We start from the raw sequence: 21,184 nt of genomic DNA, 5'->3' as shown, positions 1-21,184 counted from the left end.
GCCCTTTCCATCATTTTTCCAGCAATTAACTCCACTTTACCCCTTTGGCAATTACTGCCCTACATAAAATAAAGATCATTAATTCCTTCCTTCCGAAGTGGGCCGGCTCGTCGGTGTAAAAGAAGGGGAAGCAGCACCTTGCTAATGCAAAGCAATTGTCCCAAAGGTTTGGTGGAGAGAATCGAATTTCATAGCCGTCTCCTGCGCAAGTAAAATGCAATTAATGTGTCTCCACACTCAACTGTTTGAAACGTCGGTGCTTATAATCGACCTTTCATTAGAGATGTCTGTAAAGAACCATCCATATCTCAAGTCCAGCCTGCTCCTGGTTTTCCTTTGTAGTCCACTTTTATGACACGCAGATAGGTGATAATTGACCACTCTCTCTGAGAGACAGAGAATTCAATTATGTTGTAATGTATCAAGTGTATTGGCATGGAAGGAAGGCAAGAAAGTGCAGTTAAAGCTTCTGCGAGCTGCAGTATGGATAAATCCCCTCCTCTTTTAATGGGACAATCTATCCAGCTATGACACACCTGCAGATTTGATATCTTAGTCAATCTCATGCTTTTATATCTCAAGTTAATTCAGGCTCCCTGGACATAAACACAGCTCTGCATTCACGACAGTGAAGTGAAGGGAAAAACTGCAGCAAAAGATCAAAGTGGATATTTTGTGTGTGGAGTTTTGTGCTCAGCTCCAGTTCGCCAGCTGAAACCCGTCTTGTGTCCTGTCTCATCAGAACCTGCACGTAGATCTTAACCTGAAAGAGTCTCTCTTTGTCGGTGGAGCTCCCGACTACAGCCGACTGGCAAGAGTGGCTGCGCTCACAGATGGCTTCAAGGGAACAATCCAAAAGGTAAATGTTTACAAAGCCTCTCTTTTCTTAAAGGAGTCGTGCCTCATTAGCTCTGCTCGTGGATTCTGTGTGTTATTTTAATGACTCGCCGGGGCCTCGCAGCCCAAGACGCCACAGTCGCAAAGTCAAACGATACAGTAAGTTTACTGGTTGTCCGGCTGTCATGCTGCAGACCCTGACACTAGTGGTTTTCCATTATAAGCTGGCTGTGTGACGGGCAGTGGCTGTGCTCATTTGGATTAGCATGTACTAATAATAGAATGTGCATTTTGAAGTCCCTCCATTTTGCATTTCTCAGATCTTTTCTCTGACAGCTTTCCAGTTTTTTCCTCTCCACTTTCCAGCAAAAAAACCCAACAAAAAACAAAAAAACACGCTCATCTCGGGGAGCCAAAAATAAATCTGAAGAACAAAGGCAGAATGTTACTGTTTGCACAAACTTGTCATCAGTTCTCCTCCGCAAACTTTCCCTTGACAGTTTCAAGCAAATCAAAAGCTAAATGTGGCGTTTGTCTTACCCGGCCTGTGGGGAATAGTTAATTATGAGGAGGACGGTATGTTTTCTCAGTTTGATGTAGTGTTTAACACATGTGTCGTATAAACCGCTATTATCTGAGGCTCTGCTCCCGTGCAATGACAGTGTGGGCTGCGTTTAGAAAGACACGTTAAACTTAATCTACAGCATCAGTGGACACACTCATTTGTTGTCATGTTGCAATAATTGGGTTTAATGATTGCAGAAAAAGACGAGGCCCTCTGAATGGATGATTTCTTGGTGGAAATAAAAGATCATTTACATGTGTTTTGCTCAAGAGAAAAAAAAAATCTCTTTAACAACAAAGCAATTATACAAACAGTGGAGGTTTATTGCAAGATTTATCGGCAAGGTGAGTACTTTATAAAAGGTCACGGAGAATACCATGTGAACACAGGTACATAAAAACTGTTTTTTAGAGGTGATTGATAGTAAATAGACTTTTATTGCATTAGTGCATTTTGCTGCTTGAGTGCTTTACATGATATGTCACATTCACACACACTTACACATCAGTGGTGACGACTTACATGACATCCCGTATGTCATGTAAGTCGTCAACCTTCAAAGATAATCTGCTCTACAACAGATCCACAGCCACCACAATGGGATTATGGGACACCACTGAAAATCTTGAATTTTGGAACTTGAATTGACTGTCTGACTGGCTACTGAATAGAATGTTCACTGTAGTTCAATATGGGATACCGTGGTTTAATTGAGTGTTGGTAAAACAAGCTTTTTTAGCTTTTTCTCTTTGGATAGTCCCTCCTTGACAACAAATCACTCTTCTCCCCTTTCATCAGCCCACATTCAATGCTTGTAATTTGACACCAACATCATAGTCTATTTATTGCTTTTCCTGGAGTTGATGATCCTGTTACAATTTTTTTTTTTTTATAAAAAAAATCAGTCCTGGATACAGCATAGTCTGAAAACTTTCCTCAATTGATCTACTTAAGTAGTTTGTTATTAGTATTTCTAAAATCTTAAAACAAATTTCCCCAAACAAAAGCCACCAGTAAGAGGACACGCTCATATAAACAGAGATGCGCATTAAATCTTCCAAAAGTAAAAAAAAAAAAAAAAAAAAATTCTATTTCTATCACAAAGTCTATCCTATATCAGTGTGCTGAAAGCCCCGTTTATCCAAGTCCATGCCTCTGTTCATTGCGTAAATGTCTCCGGGGCAGCCTGCGATGGATGACGTGTGTAAGATTTACACACTGATCTGCAGCATTAACGCAAAATCCGTCAGTTTCAATCTTTCAATTCGATCCTTCCAGATCATTCTGATGGGAACACACGTCCTCAAGGAAGAGAACGCCTTGCGATCCATCAACGTAGCCATGTTCCAGGGCCATCCGTGCTCCCAGGAGCCGTGCCACAACGGCGGGCGCTGCAACCCCCAGCTGGACACTTACGAATGCGTCTGCCTCGGTGGTTTCTCAGGAGGACACTGTCAGAACAGTGAGTATCACGCCTGTTGTTCCTTGCCAATGAACCACAAAAAAAAAATTGTACGTGCTGAAACACATCCAGTGTACCGATCTGAAAGATCAGTACGGCGGGTCTTTGCGTAAGCTGGTGGCTATTGCCCATTGAGTGGAGATCACCTTGCCGAGGCTGTGGGCAGCTGCCATGAATCATTGTAAACTGCACAATTTGTTCTCTTTCCTCATCTAAGATTATCTGGTTTGGGTCTGAAAGGATACATAGCATTTTCGCTCCTATTAAAGCGTACTTTGAGTGGGATTGAAATCAGAGACGCTTTATGTAACACAGCTTGTTCTTGGCTTGCCTCAATGGAAAGTAAAATATGACTTTTCTTTTCCTTTTTTTCTTTCCTGCTCATAAGACCTTTCATCCTATTGTGCTGTGCCTGTGCAAGATAATAATGCCAATACTAGACATGCAATGTCTCTTTTATGTCGGCGCCATTATGTATTGATTTCAAACTAATGCAGCAGTTATGAAAATGATGAAATGTGTCAATTGAATATTCATGAAATGAACGAGTTGCACATTCCTTTCATCATCTTTGTGCTACTCCTCCAGACTATTTGCTCCGGCCCGATCTTTCCTTCATACTCAAGTTGCTGCTTTTGCCATTAACCTTGCACTGTGGCCGGCTGTCCCTTTCACGTTAATTAAAACTACAAACCCGGCACCCCACCCTCACTCTTTCAACATTTGTTCACACTCCATTTACTTCAGCCTCGATAACCGAACCCTTGCTCTTATTGATTGGTGTGAGCTCATCCTCTTCATCTCCTCCTCCTCCTCTCGCACAGCCATCTACGAGAAATCTGCCGGAGAGACCGAGGCCGTCGCTTTTGACGGACGCACCTTCATCGAGTACCACAACGGCGTCACAAAGAGGTAAGGGAGAGGACAAGTGGAACATCGCCATCTATTCACCCCCATTGGAGCAGCTATTAGCCAAATAACCCCCGTGTCTATCCATCTCCTCCCTTGGTAAGCTGTGCTGACAGTGTTGATGATATCATCAGTGCTGCGGCTTCAGGGTGAACTAGGCGCTTGGCTAATAGCTCATCCACCCCCCCTCCGTCTTTCTGTCTGTAGCAGCTCGGTTTCGCTTTTGACAGGATTTTACTAATTAGCGAGACAGTTAACAATCACAGTGTCGCCCTGAGCGCACTCGGTTGACTCAGTGGTCTCCAGCTTAGCTCACACTGATGCTGGACAATAACCACACGCAATTTAACTTCTTATCCTATTTCCAATGTGCCGGATGGCTACGTTTTTCATCACCCAAAGACACGTCAGTTGCAATTCCGAGCACCCCGATGACGTAATTGCAAAACTGTTTCTATATCCTATGCGGTGGGTGAAAAAAATTAAGTTGTGTCTCTTCACGCAGCTAGTGTTTTACTCTCCACCCATTTCAAAGGCTGTGAAGAGTCTGCCTCCAGGTTGGCATAAACAAAAATGTTTACGTGATGAACACGAGACTTCAAGCATACGGCTTCATGCCTCTGTCTCGCAGCTCGTTACTCAAACACTCAGAGGTGTGAAAGCCGGACCACAGCCTGCGGATCATCACACTCCCATGGAGAGACACAACTCGCTCTCACTCAAAAACAACTGGCTGCGGGATCCTCTCCGATCTGTGTGTGTGTGTGTGTGTGTCTGTCTCTTTGTCTTCTGTGTTGGTGCTCCGCTTCTCGTCCTGTCTCTCACGTGTCTCTGTCTCACGTGGATGTCCTTCACTGTCTCTCCTTTCCACTCAAGCCAACTGACCAATGAGATCCCAGAGTAAGTAGACTCTCCAGCTGGGTGTGAGCCCAGTTTCAACTCAAGCCCAACTAACAGCAAGCCCAGAAAAAAACCTCCATGTTTTGATAGTTAACCCAAATGAAGAGATTAAAGTACATTGAGCTTCTTCTCTTAATTTCCACACCGAAACCATCTTTACAGCTTTAATTCAGATTTTTACATCCCAGCTCCATATCCATCATTTACTTTGACAGATTTCTTTATTTTGAGACACATCCTGTGGAGTCATTAGATCATTTATTTTCTTTCCCACACTGAAAAGAGAAGCATGACTGTGTGCATGATAAGCATTGTGCTCAACCCTCAGAGAAAATGAATTGCTGTACTGAGAATGTGCAATATTTTATGCATGGTGGTGACTGGTTCATAAACAAAAGGAATTGCAGTGCACTTTACACCGAACGGCATTAAGTGTTATGTGAGAAATGAATGAGAACCCTTGAAAAACTGCAAGAGAAGGATATACTAAATACCCCTTAACCTAGTTTCCGGTGCCTGTGGAGTTTCTGCTCGGGAAAACCCTCGGTCATGACTTAGTTATTAAGGGTTTTTCCTCCTGCTCATTAGCTCGGTAAGTAACTTCTTTTTAAAAAGTCCAACAAAGCAGCCAAGCAGAATTCAACTCAAATTAAGCCGACTGGAATCAGCCCAGAGTTCCGGGCCCATGCCAGGGCTTCTGTCGTCTCATTTTTGCCAGATCTCTAACTGTAATTGTGAATAATTACGGAGTCGGCTGTACAGAAAGGCTGTGACATGTTAATCACAGATTTGTCTCCCCCTTTGTAGATTAGACCTCCAATTGAGATCTCTCGGCAGAGTCTAGCCGTGGGCATCAATCTCACTTAGCAGGAGGGGACAGTGGTCCTCGGAGCCAGACTGTCAAAAGTTTAATGGATGTCACGTTCACCGAGAGCCGCAACGAGCTGGAGTCTAAGCAAAACAGACCCTCGGTGCGGCGCTCTGAAGACACGCCAATCAATTCAGCGTGGTTCCGGTTTTGTGAATAAAATGAATAAAATCCCCCGGAGGCTATTAAATGGTGAAGAAAGGCCAAAATGTCAAACTCTCACTTTGGGTTAATGTTTCTGTTACTATTTACAGCACCTTTTGATCACCGCTCCTTCACCCCCGTATCTGCTCGATTCGTGCGGGCCCCATTATTTCTCTGACAAATAATATCTGGCCATGACTCAACTGATACGGCGCTTGACCCCATTTTTTAGCAATCGCCCAATTTTTCTCATTCGCCTCTTTCATCTGGAGACACAAGGTAATTGCTGCTGCACTGTAGCGTGCAGAGCCATAAATATAAAGGAGCTGTTCGATAATCGGACAGCGACTTAAAGCTGGTTTTGCAAAGGCTTCGACACCAGAGTTGCCAACTCTCACACATTTGACTCTAAAGTCTTTGCTCATAACTTGTTTTACAACCTTTAATTTTCTGTTAATCTTTGTTAGCTTTATTTTATTCCCTGTGACTGAGATGTCTGGATCCAAAACTATGGTTTCTTCAAAAGCAAATATCACTACCACTGAGAACTTATTTAACATGTAAGTCTCTTTCTACATCTGAATACATATACCTGAATTTTCAGAATCTTTTTACATTCTGCAAACTTATTTTAATCTTTCAATCCAGGGTTTTTGAGAGAAACGAAGCAGCTGATTGCAACAGTTATCCACATGGACGCTACAAATGTTAATTGACTGTATGAGATGCATGCTCAGGTGTACAAACATCTCAGAACTGTTGTTATAATGATATAATGCTAATTTAATCATTAGTAATGACAAAGATCATGATCCAACTTGTAGTTCTGAGTAAAAAGTATTTGCTTAATTTAAAAATCTGCGACTAACCTGGTTAGACTTTATATGAAACCTTATGAAATTAAATAGTAAAGTTTTTATTTTTTTACATCAATAATGGCTGAATGCCAAGATATACATAATTAGATGTGGCCCTTCCAAAAAAATTATTTTATCGAGTCCTTTTTTTTTTTACTGTACTTTTACGATCACTCTTTTTTGGCTCTTCTTCCAAACGAAGTGAGTATTTTTCCACCACTGATGGATATCAATTAATACATAATCTGATATATGTTGCACGGTGGTTTGGCAGCCCTGATGTACCGTGAATGTACTTAATCTTGACAGCCGTATTGAAAAAATGCTTGATCCCAAGGCATTTTGGTGCATTAGTCATTCGGCCCAATCCTGTGTGGCTTCCCCCGGGGAACCTCCTTTCATGGTTGTGGTGTTATCGGGGCTAAGCTACACACTTCCTCTGATCACACAACAGTCGTTATCGACTCGTGGCGCGGTCGATGCTGCAGTAGGGGCCGATAAGTTATGCTTTTTGCAGCTCTGGGTCTAAACTGGACCTCTGTGAGTCGCCCTGATGGGCTCACAGCATCTTTCCTCCCCGTCCCTCCCTCCTTGCTCTCTCTCTCCTTGCCGCTCACACTGCATGCCGTTGACTTTCTCCCTCCCCCTCCACCCTGCTCCCTTAAGTCCCGAGTCTCTGGAGAACCCGTCCGACCAGAGGTGAGTCTCTCGAAGCTCTCAAACTCTGCTGCCACCTGCTCGCCTCCTCATTCCTCCTGCCCTCCTCCTGACAAGCCCTCCTCGACCTCTCGCAGGGCTAAACCCCTCTCCACCGAGACATCGGTTCCATTATTGAGATAGTTCCCAATACCAATCACTAAGAGTCTCTGCTTATACTTCAATTAATCCCCGAGTTCAGAGCTGTGATCAACCCAATCAGAGCTGCAGCTCCTAATGCAGGAGATGCTCTCCTGCGTTGCTTTTTTTCATTATTCTAACCACCACTGCCACCTAGAGCTGGAACAGCATCCTGCACTCTGAGACGCCTGCTGAAGATCTGAATACATACATGAAGTAGATAAAATTCCAGCACTTGTATAAAGGACACAGGATCACAGCAGAAATCTATGGATTTGGTGGTGTATATGAGCTTTACACTGCTGTTAGCCACCGTTGTTTTATTCATGATATATTCAGCACTTTTAATAACCTTGACCTTATCAGTGACAAGCCGCAGCGATGGAGATTTATTGGGGCCTGTGAGCTCTTTGAGGGTTTGCCAGGAGTGGGTTCGCTGAGCTGTAGTTCTGTTGTTTTTTTTCTTTCCTCTCCCCTGAGGGGGGAAAAAATCCGATGCTCTGAAATCATACTTTTATTTCTTCCTGTTTACCTCAGCAGGTTTAGTTAATCATGGGGGGTCTAAGATTCTTACCTAAGCATGTTTTTGAAGGTCGAAAATCAGATTTGAGTCTGGAGAGTTTCTCCTGCCGTTTGTGCTGAGGTGAACCAGAATTATTATTGCCCTGTGGTGTTAGGCTTTGCTTTATTTTAATTGTTGATTATCATTTATTAGAAGATTATGAGAAGAAATGAAAGAAACATTTTAAGGAGAAGTGCCGCACCCACTTTCTCTTTACCTCCTCACATCTTCTGTCCTGTCTGTACTCCATGTGCTGCCCTGTTTGCTATGCCGAATCTTTTGTCTTGTCATTTGTCTTGTCTAATCTTTGTGTCCAGCTCAGTGCTGCTGTTGTTTTCTTTTATTTAATTGAAGTGTCACTGGTTCTTTGTCGTACACGTCCTCACCTTGTCTTTGTGTTTGTGTTTAAATACCCGTCGAGGTGGAAGTTATTCCATAATTGCACAAAAAGCAATGAATAAAAACTGAAGGTGTGCTTGTCTGGATCTCTACTGTATCTGTGCTGGATTCTCACAGAAGCATTTGTAAGTGTGGTTTATTAAAGCAGGGAGTGGATGTGACATACAGGAGGGGGTAAGTTAGCAGTGTGTATTTCCCTCGCACAGCGGTGTCGGTGGTGTGCGGCGCCTCTTAAGGCGAGATGGAAGCCTCCTAGTCTCTGCAACCAGATCACCCCTGCAGCAGTAGCAGTTGAGAGACAGGAGATCAAACAGTTTGCCTAAATAACACACACAGCGCGGCGCACAGAGCAGCACAGGAAGCAGTCAGCAGCAGTGCAGTTCAGGCTCCGAAGACGAATGTGCGAATGTTATTAACAAAACAGACCCCTGCTACAAAGTCTGCATCCTGATTCCCCTCAAAATTCACCGCAGAGCCTTCAATCTAAATGACACAGCAAAGAGACCCGTGCGTCATCCCTGAATCATGGGTATTATACCTTTGAGACATCAGCAGAGGGTTCTCGCTTCATATGACTACAAATAAAACACACCCACCGACTGAGCTGGATCAGCCATGCCAGAGATGGCGTCTCTTTTGTTTTTTGATGCATTAGACCAATAGATAACTCATCTCTGTTCTCTTCTGCCAGTGAGAAAGCTCTGCTGGTGAACAAATTCGAGCTGAGCATCCGCACCGAGGCGACCCAGGGCCTGGTGCTGTGGAGCGGAAAAGGCGTGGAGCGCTCGGACTACATCGCCCTGGCCATCGTGGACGGGCGCGTCCAGATGACGTATGACCTGGGCTCCAAGCCTGTGGTGCTGCGCTCCTCAGTGCGCGTGGACACCAACCGCTGGATACGCATCAAGGCCAGCAGGTGAGCAGCAGGAGGAGGAGGAGGAGGGTGGAAACAGCTCTGAGAAAGTGAGACCGCCATCACACTTAGCACGCATTGTATTTGGGATGCTGCAAACTGTGTGATCTCTTGCGTGAATCCGCCGCCGCTGCGCTGATCCCGAGCACTGGAACGATTCTGATTAGTCGCAGATTAAGGTTATTTGCATGCCTAGTCACGCATGAGTGTGACGCATTACGTGTCAAATTGCTGCTATGCGATAATGAATGTTCAAAAAGAGAGAACATGCTGCAACATCCCAACATGTTTTTGCGTGTCACATAAAACGTAGGTGGGAAATGACTGAATTCAGATTCAGAACACTGTCCGCATTAACACTTTGCATTTTCATCACGTGCACTGTTAGTCAATGTTGTATGTGAATGTACAAGAAGTGCTTCCAACATCCAGGATTGCAACTTCAATGTAGTGTTATACTGCCTTCAGGTTTGTTCTGCACTAATTTCATTACATTCAATTAAATGGGCCTTTTTAGAGCGTTGCCTGTTTCAGGACAGACTGTCAGGATGGAGCTCTTATCATGCCAGCTGTGCTCTATTACTGTAAATTCTGCTGATCCATTTCAACTATTCCAAAGATTAGGTCAATCGCTGTCTTTACATAGATTGAATGCTTATAGAGCATATTTTGACTGCCTTTAATAGATCAAACCACCGACTTGCAATTGAAAGGCGACCACAACCACCTGCATGATCTTTATTATCCAGGTTATGAGTTATATTTTAAGTTTGCCCATTTTTTGACATGGGCAAACTTATAAATGTACATATAAATGTAAACTATAGCCTTGTTTCAGAAACGCATGCATTTAGCCAAACTATAATTCCTATGCTGTTCACGATGTGCAGAAAGTTCAAACAGAAAGAAGAGAAATCGAGCTTTGTGCACGTATAATATTGATTACAGTGGACCTCAGGAATTAAGCAGCAACTTTCTTAACATCAGAAAGACACAGTAAAACTGAAGAACTGTCAGATATTAGAAGTTATTTTGAAGAAATGGACAGAAGCACTCACTCACGGCACAATTTTTCTAACCAATTCCAAAGCTGTGAAATCTGAATCAATGCAGTCATTCTTGTCAAATTCTGGATACTTTGAAGTTCTCTAATCATGTGTGGAAGAGAAAGAAGACGAGCGCACGTTTCTTTGAGTGCGTCTCCTCCAGCGTTATGCCAAGTGGCATAATTGGAACACAAATAATACCCAAAGATAAAAACATTTCAGTTATAAAATGATGAAGAAGTAAAGTGAAGAAGTTCTGTACTTTCCTATCAGGAGTAATCTTTCCCACAGCTTTGCTCTCTCTCTTCCCAAAAATTAAAAGCGTGAGAAATAAAAAGTTATTTTCAATTTTAAATAAACTTACCCTTACAATCTGCTCATAATTTTCAGTCATAGAGTTGCCCTAATGTTAAATTAACGTTCTGGGACAAGTACTCATTCACATTTAGACCCTCTGGTAGCAGAGCTGATTTTCTTTTTTTTTGGCCCTCATAATGAATTAAGATTTTTATTCCTGCCCTCGGAGATCGCAGTGACAGCCCAGTGCCGGTCAAAGTCGATAGCATGGTTAATATTCACCGTTGCTCTCTCCGCCCATCGCTCGCTGCGAGGTGGATCAGCCAAATCTGCACTGCTATGTTGGCTTTTAATCATGCTGAGCACGCCATAAACCAAAGTGATCTCATTTTCAGTAACCACAGTCTAATCAGATTAATGATTGCCAGTCTGTGTTGTAAACATCTCAGGCACCTGTGCAAAGAGAAAGCTGGAGTCATTCACTGGGACAGGAGGTTTGATCGTGTATACAGGGGAATGAGTCACTGAGATACTGTATGTCTGTGTTGAATGTGAATGGAGAATCCCCAATGTGAGCGAAGCCAGGATGCAACTTTGAATACTCTCAAACACTCACTCCTGTACACTTGGGATTAAACTTCCATCTTAATATTCACCCAGCTTATATTCTCATTTTATAATAATATGCATGCTCAACATTCACATTGATGTCATGCTGCAGGACAAAACCGTCATTTGTTTGGAGATCTGGTCTATTTTTGGCTTCTTTACTTTTGTCAAACATGTCAATGTGTTTAACTTTTGCATTTCTTCCTGTTTCTTTCAAGTTTATATTTATTCAATGATGGCAATTGTACAATATGTGAAATTATTATGCTAAACACTGGAAATGTTGCTGCTCCTGGTATTTTTACCCCAATTCTCTGTAAAAAATAGAAATAGAAATTGAATAAATAGCATAACATTATTGTTGTTATATGTCTCATTTGAAGTTACAGGTGTTGCTGCCTTTGAGCATCAATATAGAAAAGTGTAATTTCTCACATGCACATAATGTAACTATATAAATATAAACTTTAGAAGTGTGAAAAGGTAGACATGTGCACACATAAGACAAATTATAAGGTAACCATGAACAAGACTGCATAGTGATGGAGATTGTCCAGGGAAACAGTTGTTTAATGATCTGATGGTCTACGGATAAAAAAAAATTGTAATAATCTAAATTCTGTTTTCCAGTGAATATATTGTACAAATTGTCAAACAAATGCCCAATGCTTTTAGTAAGTCATATTCAAGCCATGTTGTTTGAAGTAGCACATTATATAGTATGACTGAGGTAATCAACATCTAACCAATCTAATTTGAGCTTTTCGACATACTTTATATTGTGTAAACGAAACAATAGGGTTCATAAAGGGTTAACAATGAAAGGTGGGCATCCTCCCCACACTTAACATAAAATCTATAGACTTGTGGAAGAGCACTCGCTGGTCTCAGCATTGATTTCTGCATTGCCACCTGTTTTTTTCTTTTCCCTGTACTCCCTGTGATGTGGACCTTTAAAGGTGAACGTGAGGTTCCAGACCGGCACATGCTTTGTCAATGCCTCTGATTTCATTTGTGAAAATCAGGAGAGGTCAGCACCTACATCAGTTTTGCATGTTGGCAGTACATTTAGAGTCACACTCCTGTTTGATGTGGTCACAGTGCATTTCTGCCAATGGTGGGAGTGATTGGATCAAAAACTATCTCAGCTGTGTATCCTCTTGTGCATCCCTCTGGTATAGCTTCATCCTGTAGCAATCCAATCACACTGAACACGTTTTTATCCCCGGTCCAGTGTGGTAGAATTTGTAACCAGTCCTGTGTCAAGGGTATATCAGCGAGCACATAAATGATAGATTTCCTATGCCGTCAAAGCAGTGAAACAAGTTTTTCTCGTGCTGATGGATGAAACCTCTAGAAGAAAAAAAAACACAAACCCTGCATTTCTTTTTGTCTAACAGTGATGTCAAATTAATGGACTCATTAGAAACAAATTAACTTTCTTAATTTTGGAAAATGATCTATTAAAACGCCGCCCATTTCAACGCTGCTGAACATTGGCATCGCAAACATTGCTGCGATTATGAGTACGAGGGGATAATTAGATTGTTTTCAATGCAGGAATAATCGATCCTCCAAAAAGCTGCTGCTTCCATTACAAGCTGGGAGTTGGCCAGATCTCATCCTGGACTTTTTTTGCAGGAAGGACCACGGAGTTGCAGGAAGATGGCATAATTTAGATGTTGATGATCGTATAAATCACAACGTGTGGCACGTGGCTCACATAGTTACTCAGCGATGTGTGGTTGGCTTGCCTCTAATGATACCCTCACTGTGGGAAACCCACTTTAGCGGGTTCAAATTTGCCCTGTCTTCACAATTCTTAAGTGCGTGCTAATGCGCAGCACGGAGCCACCTAAAATGAATGGCGCTCTTGCGGCATCTGTTAGCCGGTCGACAGGCACATTTAGAACGCTGCTTTGGCAAAGGCACTTATGTGAGTGCTTAGTGTACTGGCAGTGGAGCAATAGAGTCTTGATGCTTCAGATTAAATGAAACTGCAATTTACAGCTATTCAGCATGTCGCACATACATCAGACTGACTTGCAACTGCATCTCCCTCCTTTTTCCTTTCTTCCTCTCTTTATTCTCCTCAGAGCACTTCGAGACGGCTCTCTACAGGTCGGGAACGAGGCGGCAGTGACAGGGTCGTCACCTTTGGCTGCAACACAGCTGGACACGGACGGAGCGCTCTGGTTGGGTAGGTGACCACACATATGACCGTCATTCAGACTTGAATGGCATGCAAGAAGCCAGGAGGGGGATACTTGTGATTCTGTAGCGCTTTTCCGTCCCAGTAAAAAGCTGCCAAAAATGAGCAATGAACTCATTGGCATTGCAGAGGATAAGCAAAGACTCTGGCAGGGAGAAAGGATTGCAGTTTGGGGGAAAAAAATGTCCAAGCGTATTCAGGTATTGAGTTTAGAAATGAAAGGCTATCTGACTAACTCAGAAGTTGTCTGCTCTCCTGAATTGAAAATGACCAAAGTCGGCCTGTTATCTGCCTCGAGTTCAATTTGGCCCGAACTTGGCTCAGAGAAATCGTTTCTGAAAGAACACACACGCAGCGCAGCCGGATTGAACATTCTGAGGAAATAACACCGAACCAAATAAAGTCAAGACTGTTCTTTTAAGATGCGCGGTGCGCAGCGGAAAAGAGGCAGGTCTGAGAGGAGAAGGCAGCCTGAGTGACATTTAAGAGACTCGTGGCGTGTTCAAGGTGCGCCGGCGAGCGCAGGTACTTGCAGACAAACGCACGGGGAGGCAGCGCGGCGGAACAGGTGCTGAGCAAGCCCCGCAGCAAGAATATCTAATCCTCACGCAGCCCTCCCATCGAGAGCCCTTCTCCCTTTTAAATCCCCTTTTCAGTGTACATCATTAATTCATCTGTAACTCGCATGAAATTAGCCCTGTCGACTCCCCGATTTGGAGGCGCACAATCCGATTAACGGGGGCAGGGATGGGGAATGTAAGGAGCTCGACGGGGATATGAACTCTTCACTCGGACAAAGCTGGGGGAGAGTCGAAGAGAAGGGAAGCCGGGGGGGTTATGGGGGGGGGAAATCTGAGATGAAGGCAGAAGATGCAGCAAGGCTCTGACAGTGTAGATAACCGATGGGGAGAAGACGAGGTGGAGGAAGAGAGACGACAGGCGGGCAAAACATCAAACGCGAGGGTCAGCCTCGCTCCCAGTGAGCGCAGATTTTCTGGGATAAAGATGTTTCGTGCTGATTTAGTGAGAACGACACTAATGACTGCTTTGGGTGTGCAGGCTCAAAAAGACTGGCTCAAAGCACCGTCAAATGGGTGAAGGAACCAGCTAATACACCTTGCAATTAGGCCATCAAGCCTCCACAAAGAGACATTATGACACTGAATTTAAAAAGCAAAGAGGTCCGACTGAGTGGGAAAGAAATAATGGAAAGGAAGTGAAAGCGAACAGTTAATGTGAAGGTAAAGGAAAATTCAAATGACAAGGAACTTAAAACCTTTGCTTTGAAGTGCAAATCTGTGACCTTTCTTTGCTCGAAATTGCCCATTGTTATTACCCATTAAATAGGTAAAAGGCATAAATGGTCTTAATTTGATTATTTTAAAGGCATGGAGCGAGTGCAGCCGGCTGTGTCAGAGTCCACTTTCGTTATTTTAAAGGGGCCTGATCTGCATGCTGAGGTGCACTTTTCTAAAGGGCTAGACTTTATGTCTTAATGGGTGTGTTTGTAGAGTAAAGTCAAATAAACCGAGTCAGAGTGCAACCTTCTTTTGCCTTTTGAATCCAGATGCACTTCCATCCAGGCACACATTGTTATTCTGCAGGGCATTTTGCCAGAAGAATTTAACTAAATGCTTTTTTTCTTCTACTACTTGAGCTACTCATACATTAGGTTAAGTTGTCAGTGATCTCTCATCCTTCCTGTTCTTTTGTGTCAAGAGTTACTTAAAAGTTAATAATGATCACTTTTATGACTTTTTAAGTAAATGCGCCAAGGACTTACTACCAATTCAGCTACAGCCAAAAAGCGTACACTTGTTCTCCCGGGTAGCTGTCTATGCAGGTTTATAGGCCGCTGCAGCCTTGAATTGGTAAGAAAACACTGGAACAATGTTTACAAACTGGTTTCATGGTTGTTCGGGTGTGCATTTGCTACTTAAACAGCTTAGGTCGCGGAAGATTATGTCATACCTAATACTCAGTGTGGTGTTAAACCATTATGTACCTCAACACTGAGACCAGAGTTGAAATATCAGTGACGTAGAAGGCGTTTGTTTGAACATTTTACTGTATTTTGCACCAAAAGGTTTCATTTAAATTGTATTCACGTTGAGATTGTAGTCATTTCCCCAATAATTGTTTGGTTTTTCACGTGTTCTCTGTGCCACAACAAAGAAAAATGTTTACATTTCAAGGTTATTAGGGCACTACTTTACCAGTCCAGCCCACTCAAGATAAAATTGGGCTGTTTGTGGAATTAAAATGTATTGACATCCCTGATCGAGCGCTTTCATTTCATTTAACTCAAGCTTTGGGACTATAACCTGCTCGCGGTGTTCGCAAAACTCATGTCAAGTTTATATCGTTTGTCCAGAGAGGCTTTGATCCTGATAATAATTTCCTCATAAGATACGTTTCCACCTCACTTTGTTGAAGACAAAGGTTTATGAAGTTTCTGGGATATGTAGAACTGGAATTTTGAATGTTTTCCATGCTTAAACCAGTCAATTTGTCCTAATTATCATATCAGACAATCCCTAATTTCAACTCTTGGCGTCTATAACTTTATGTTGAGATTTAAATTGTGGTAGTTTTATGTCATTTGCTTCTTTAAATGCCTGAAATCTGCTCCTATAGGGCGGGAGCTTCCGATCACTCCAACATTGGTTTAATCTGATGGATAAAGTGTTATTTGCATCTGAAAAGACAAAGATGTGATTTGTGCCTCACAGATAAATACAAACTGTTGGCAAGTCTTAGCAGCTATTTTCCCTCCCAATCCATGCACTGTGGTTTAAGTTTTAAACCATCTTTGGAGATAGTAATCAACTGTCATGCTTATCATGCCGCCTTGGCTCAAAAACCAAATCTTGCAGTGATTAGGAACATAGCCAGGATTGATTTTAATCTCTGGAACTCCATTGGATGAATGAGAACCATTCCTCCAAAAGATTTCTCCTCATTGGGAGCCTTGTCGATGGCAGGCTGCCTCATTCATTCTCCTAGGTTTTTATTTGGAGTTGAAATCTGTTGACTATGAAGACCAAAGCGCCAAAGTACTTTTCAACCCCATGAAAACATCAGATGACCCCTCGTCTCGTCCAGATGGTTATCCTATTACCCAGGATGATATCACTGCTCCCATCGGGATAGAAACGATTTGTAATCGGGTAAAGGTGATCACCCCGAACAATTTCATACTGATTTGATTTCTTCCTTCAAAGGGCACGAATGGAAGGAAAGCATGCTATGAAATCGGCGCCATACAGCATAAGCACTGCCTCTGGATCCCATCATGATCGGGCTTTTTACTTGAATTTATTTCTCATAGGTAGGATCATACAGTTTATCAATTGCTGGATACTGAAATCGGCCAGTTTGCCAGCTCTTTCCACTTTACTGCGACCATGTTGGAATCCAGCCCACTAACGGGGAGATGAAGTATATGGAGTTATATTGAGTTTGTGTTGCTCACTGCGCTGAAACTTTTGAACGGCACCAAAAACGTATCAAATCAGAAACGGTCCCCAATCAGGCCAGTTGTTTATGGTGCGATTTCTTTGATGGAAGGTCGTTTCAGACTGGAACCTTTTACATCTGTAAACTTGGCTGCGAGTTCTGTGATCAGTCTTGAGAGACACACAGGGAAACATTGATTTTGTGTTCTCAGTGTGTTTGGAACAAATACAGAAGAAGTGTGTAGTTATCAGCGAGGACGTGAGCGTTCCATCAGAAGGCCAGCGCCTCTCAGAAGTCACACTCCTCAGAAGCAGCTGTCACAGTTGTGGATCCACCGTGTGACGGACAGACGATATCCGGGGAGTTCGCAACACAGCGAAGTCGCGCACCAAAGTTGGGAACAAATTAAAAATAATGAGGATGTTATGTATTCCTCATGTTACACTCTGTCACCACCTTTCATTTGTTGTACCTTTTTTTTGAGCGCTTTATGCACCTTGTCGAATTAAAAGCAGCCTTTCTCTCTTTTTTTCTGTTTGAGCTCCTTTTTTTTCATGGCTGCCGTTCAGGCTCCTTCCTCCCTTTGATCATGCTGGTTTGACAAATAAACCTGTCATTGCTGTCATGTACATCAGACAGTGTCATCATGGGAAATATCAAAGGCAATGATATTTGCCTTATATCCCTGAGAATATCCGAATAACTACCGTGGTAGTTTGTAGCAAAGAAAAAAAGGGGGGTGGGGGGCAGTTGATGGAATTTTCAGGCTTAATTTGCAATGAAAACTAACCTCTTATGCTGCTGTTTGATCTGTAAAGAGCCTTTGAGTCTACACTGAGGATTATTTAGCAGTCATGCTTGATGATTTCCACACTGCTGAATGTTGTGTAATGTTTTTTTGTGATGATTGGAGAAGGTGTTTGGCATTGAAATTGCAATCTAATTTCTAAACAAGAAAAAGGCTGGTGTGCTCAGGAAAGTGTGAATAAAACCTGGACAAACTTGGACACAGCATTCTAAATATCCAAAATCATTTAAACCACCATTTGAATTTCTTACATTTTAAAAAAGTCAGTGAAATCTATTGAATAATGTCTGTTTTTAATGCAGTGTTGCCTGAGTCTGAAGTGGATGAACGTCTGATATTGTTTTAGAGCAGGGACGTGAAACATAAGGCCCGCGTGCCTAAACCAGCCCGCCAAAGCAAATTGCAGAGTATCATAACATTTCTAGTACATAACGCAACAGTAAGACCAAAGCCTTGCTATCAGGGTGAGTTTTTAAAGAACGTGCATGCAAAAGGATGCAAAATGTAACAATTATAGATGTTTATTGGACATTTCACTGTATTTTCCATCATTAATATTGGCTTTATGATGAAACTGTAGTTTTGTTCAACACTAATTTTGAAAACAGACTTTTTCAAAATACCTCCTTGATGCATAACAAAGAGAAGAACTTTAAAGGTAAAATGTAAAGATTACTATTTTCCAGTCCGGCCCACTCCAGTTTTATTGTACTCTCACAGCAGCTAGCCTCAGTCTGTTAAAATATTGGTCGTTTTGGTTTGTTTCTGTGAAGCGACTCTGATCCTCGTGTCTCTGTTTGTGCTCAGGTGGTCTGGAGGAGCTCTCCGTGGCCCGTCGGCTACCCAAGGCCTACAGCACCGGCTTTGTGGGCTGCATCAAAGACGTAGTGGTGGACGGCGTGGAGCTCCACCTGGTGGAGGACGCCCTAAACAGCCCCAAAATATTACACTGTTCCGCCGCCAAATAACCCGGGAGAGACAAAACCTAGCGAGAAACATCAACAAGAAAAGAAACCCTCCCATCCGCTCCCTCCATAGCGCCCATGTCTCCTGCTGTAATTATTTTCTATTTTTGTATACTTTTCATCGCTTTTTATATGGAAAGAAAATGAATATGTTGTTTTAATTTTTGGTTTTATATGTTTTGCTTCTTTTTTTATTTTTATTTTTTTCAATCTGCACCTCCATCCACACAATTTTCTTTTTTCTTTATGGTGTTTTTTAAGCCCTGACCCCCAAAAAGAGGCGAGAGTTTACTCTCCTCTCTTTTCTTGTTTTAAAAGAAATGTCAACTTTGACAAGAAAAGAAAAAAATTCCATCCTTTTATTTCTGATTCTCGCTCATTACTTGAACACAGTGGACCTCGCTGATGATCTCTGGGTACTGCCTTGTCTTGGTGCCATACCTTTCGTCCACATTCCCACATTTCCAAGCATGGCTCATTCATCATTGAATATAATAAATAAATTTATATATAAATATATATATTATATCTCTACATAGATGCTAACATTCCCCACGTGAGAGCTGGACGTGTTGCGGCCGGCGCTCCGCAGTCGAGAAGCTCTCGTATTCAGTTCACTGGATTTTCCTCAAGGAACTTTTGAGATATCAGTCAAGCTGCTACGGTGAAAAAGTACACAGAAACCACTCGATCAAGCCCCATCTCACAGCGCCAGGAAAGTAGAGGAAGTAACAACGAGGAAAACAAAAAAAAAAGCATCCTCTCCTCGCAATTTGAATCCCATCAGAGCCTTTAGTTTTGAAATATGACTCACTAACACTGCAACACAACGCGAGAAAGAGAGAGAGGGGGAGAGAGAAACTCGCATATCATAACTCATGAATCATAGACATGGATAAATGTTATAAATATAGAGTATATAAATAATACCTGAGACTGTGAATATATAAGAGGGGTTCTCCTTGGAGAATTGTGCTTCTCATGTACTATTGTGCGTTCTGTTTCACAATCAGCGGATGAACTAACGATGACCACTATAAATGCATGCACTTCTGCTGTGTTGCTTTGAGACTGGTTTTTATTTTTACAACAAAAATTTGAATAGCCACTTTTTTTTTTTTTTTTTGCAAGCAGACCCCCCCCCTCCCCTCTTATTTCCACTGAGAAACCACAGTCACATTTGAGTTTATTCATTGCTTTTATTTTTGTATTTTTTTCCTTATGGTCCTTGATCTTTTTTTTCCTGCGAGCAGACAGTCTTGCAGGACCTTTATTGGTGCATAAGGGAAGAGTTGTTACCGTATCTGACCTTAAGGAGGTGCTGAAAGCAAAGACTGAAGAAAAAAATCAAAAGGAGCCAAGGAGATATCTCAATCACAAGGAGAGGTGCTCCTCCTGGAGAAGTCCTGTCAAACAACAATCAGTCTTACACACACACACACACATACACACACAAAAGAAAAGAAAGCTTCACAAAACTCTGCCTGAGACTTGATATCATTTGCGTACTTCACCTAGGAGCGCTCCTGGAGGAATCTGTTATTTTTCCGGCTGTTGAGTGAGTGAGATTGAAAGAGAGAGAGAGAGAGAGACAGAGGGACTGTGAAGGGACTGTGACGTTCTCGTGACCTTTTGAAGCCATAACAGCCGCAAAAACTGGGAAAAAGATACGTAATCCTTCAGTACCTGCAAGTAAACATAGCAACGCATGGGTTTGTATTTCGAGTGCGATTTCTGTACCATTCAGTGAACTGTTGCAACGTGGAGTCGTCCTTGCTGAACCACGATAAGCTGCGATGGCCGACCTAAAGACACTTGTTTTGATATGAGAATCTTGGCAATATTCTGAGACAATATCATGCCTGTTTGTGGTTGAGTATCAAATGGTCTTGTACTATTTTCTTTCCTCTTCTTTAAGTTCTTGATTATGTTACCCTCCTTAAATCATCAAGCAACCTGTTTTTGTACAGCCCTGCGATTTTTTAAGTGTAAATTTAGCAAAATGTGTGATCTGTGGAGGTTTATGTTTTTAGTAATATACACTGGAGCCATGTCTGACTTGTCTGTTCGCCCACACAGTCGTACACTTCTGTACATGGGGGGGGGTGTTGGCCCTACAGCTATAGCTATGTTTTGTGTATTGAAGCTCTGGGTGCCCGCCACCAGGACTGGGAAACCTCCTCTGCTTTCAAATTCTGTTGAACTCAAGACTGGTCTTAATTTAAACACACTGTTTTTAGATTTGAACCATTCAGGTAGCAACACTTAAAGAAAAGAAGAAAAAAAATCAAAATAAGAACACAATCCTGTGTATTTGGATGGACTGGAGAACATTAAAGATAATTGCAGTCTGTGGTTTGGGTGGAAACTTTGAATTGCCTTAAAATCCCAGTCACCTGAGCTGTGAGCAGGTGACAGACGTCATCCATGTAACTGTTTCCTTACTTTAGCCAGTGTATTAGCCTCATCCCCATAATGTAAATGAGTAATACATAATAATAATAATGATGATAACTATATTAGTAATAATTCTCA

General features: G+C 42.3%; 1 protein-coding gene across 1 annotated transcript in view; it reads left to right on the top strand.

The window, feature by feature from the left end:
• agrn (agrin) overlaps positions 1-19,815 on the top strand; it is a 318,771-nt gene extending 298,956 nt beyond the window's left edge. Inside the window, exons 32-39 of the mRNA XM_080496608.1 lie at positions 743-859; positions 2,681-2,864; positions 3,689-3,776; positions 4,650-4,673; positions 7,209-7,241; positions 9,032-9,256; positions 13,302-13,405; positions 18,492-19,815. Coding sequence (XP_080352734.1) covers positions 743-859; positions 2,681-2,864; positions 3,689-3,776; positions 4,650-4,673; positions 7,209-7,241; positions 9,032-9,256; positions 13,302-13,405; positions 18,492-18,652 — 936 coding nt within the window. The 3' untranslated portion in view covers positions 18,653-19,815. The remainder of the gene's footprint in view (positions 1-742; positions 860-2,680; positions 2,865-3,688; positions 3,777-4,649; positions 4,674-7,208; positions 7,242-9,031; positions 9,257-13,301; positions 13,406-18,491) is intronic.
• The last annotated feature ends 1,369 nt before the right edge of the window (positions 19,816-21,184 follow it).

The sequence above is a fragment of the Blennius ocellaris genome, assembly GCF_963422515.1.
Source record: "Blennius ocellaris genome assembly, chromosome: 5".
NCBI classification, from domain to species: domain Eukaryota; kingdom Metazoa; phylum Chordata; class Actinopteri; order Blenniiformes; family Blenniidae; genus Blennius; species Blennius ocellaris.
The sequence above is the reverse complement of the archived record's forward strand: the minus strand, read 5'-3'. Positions and strand labels throughout refer to the sequence as shown.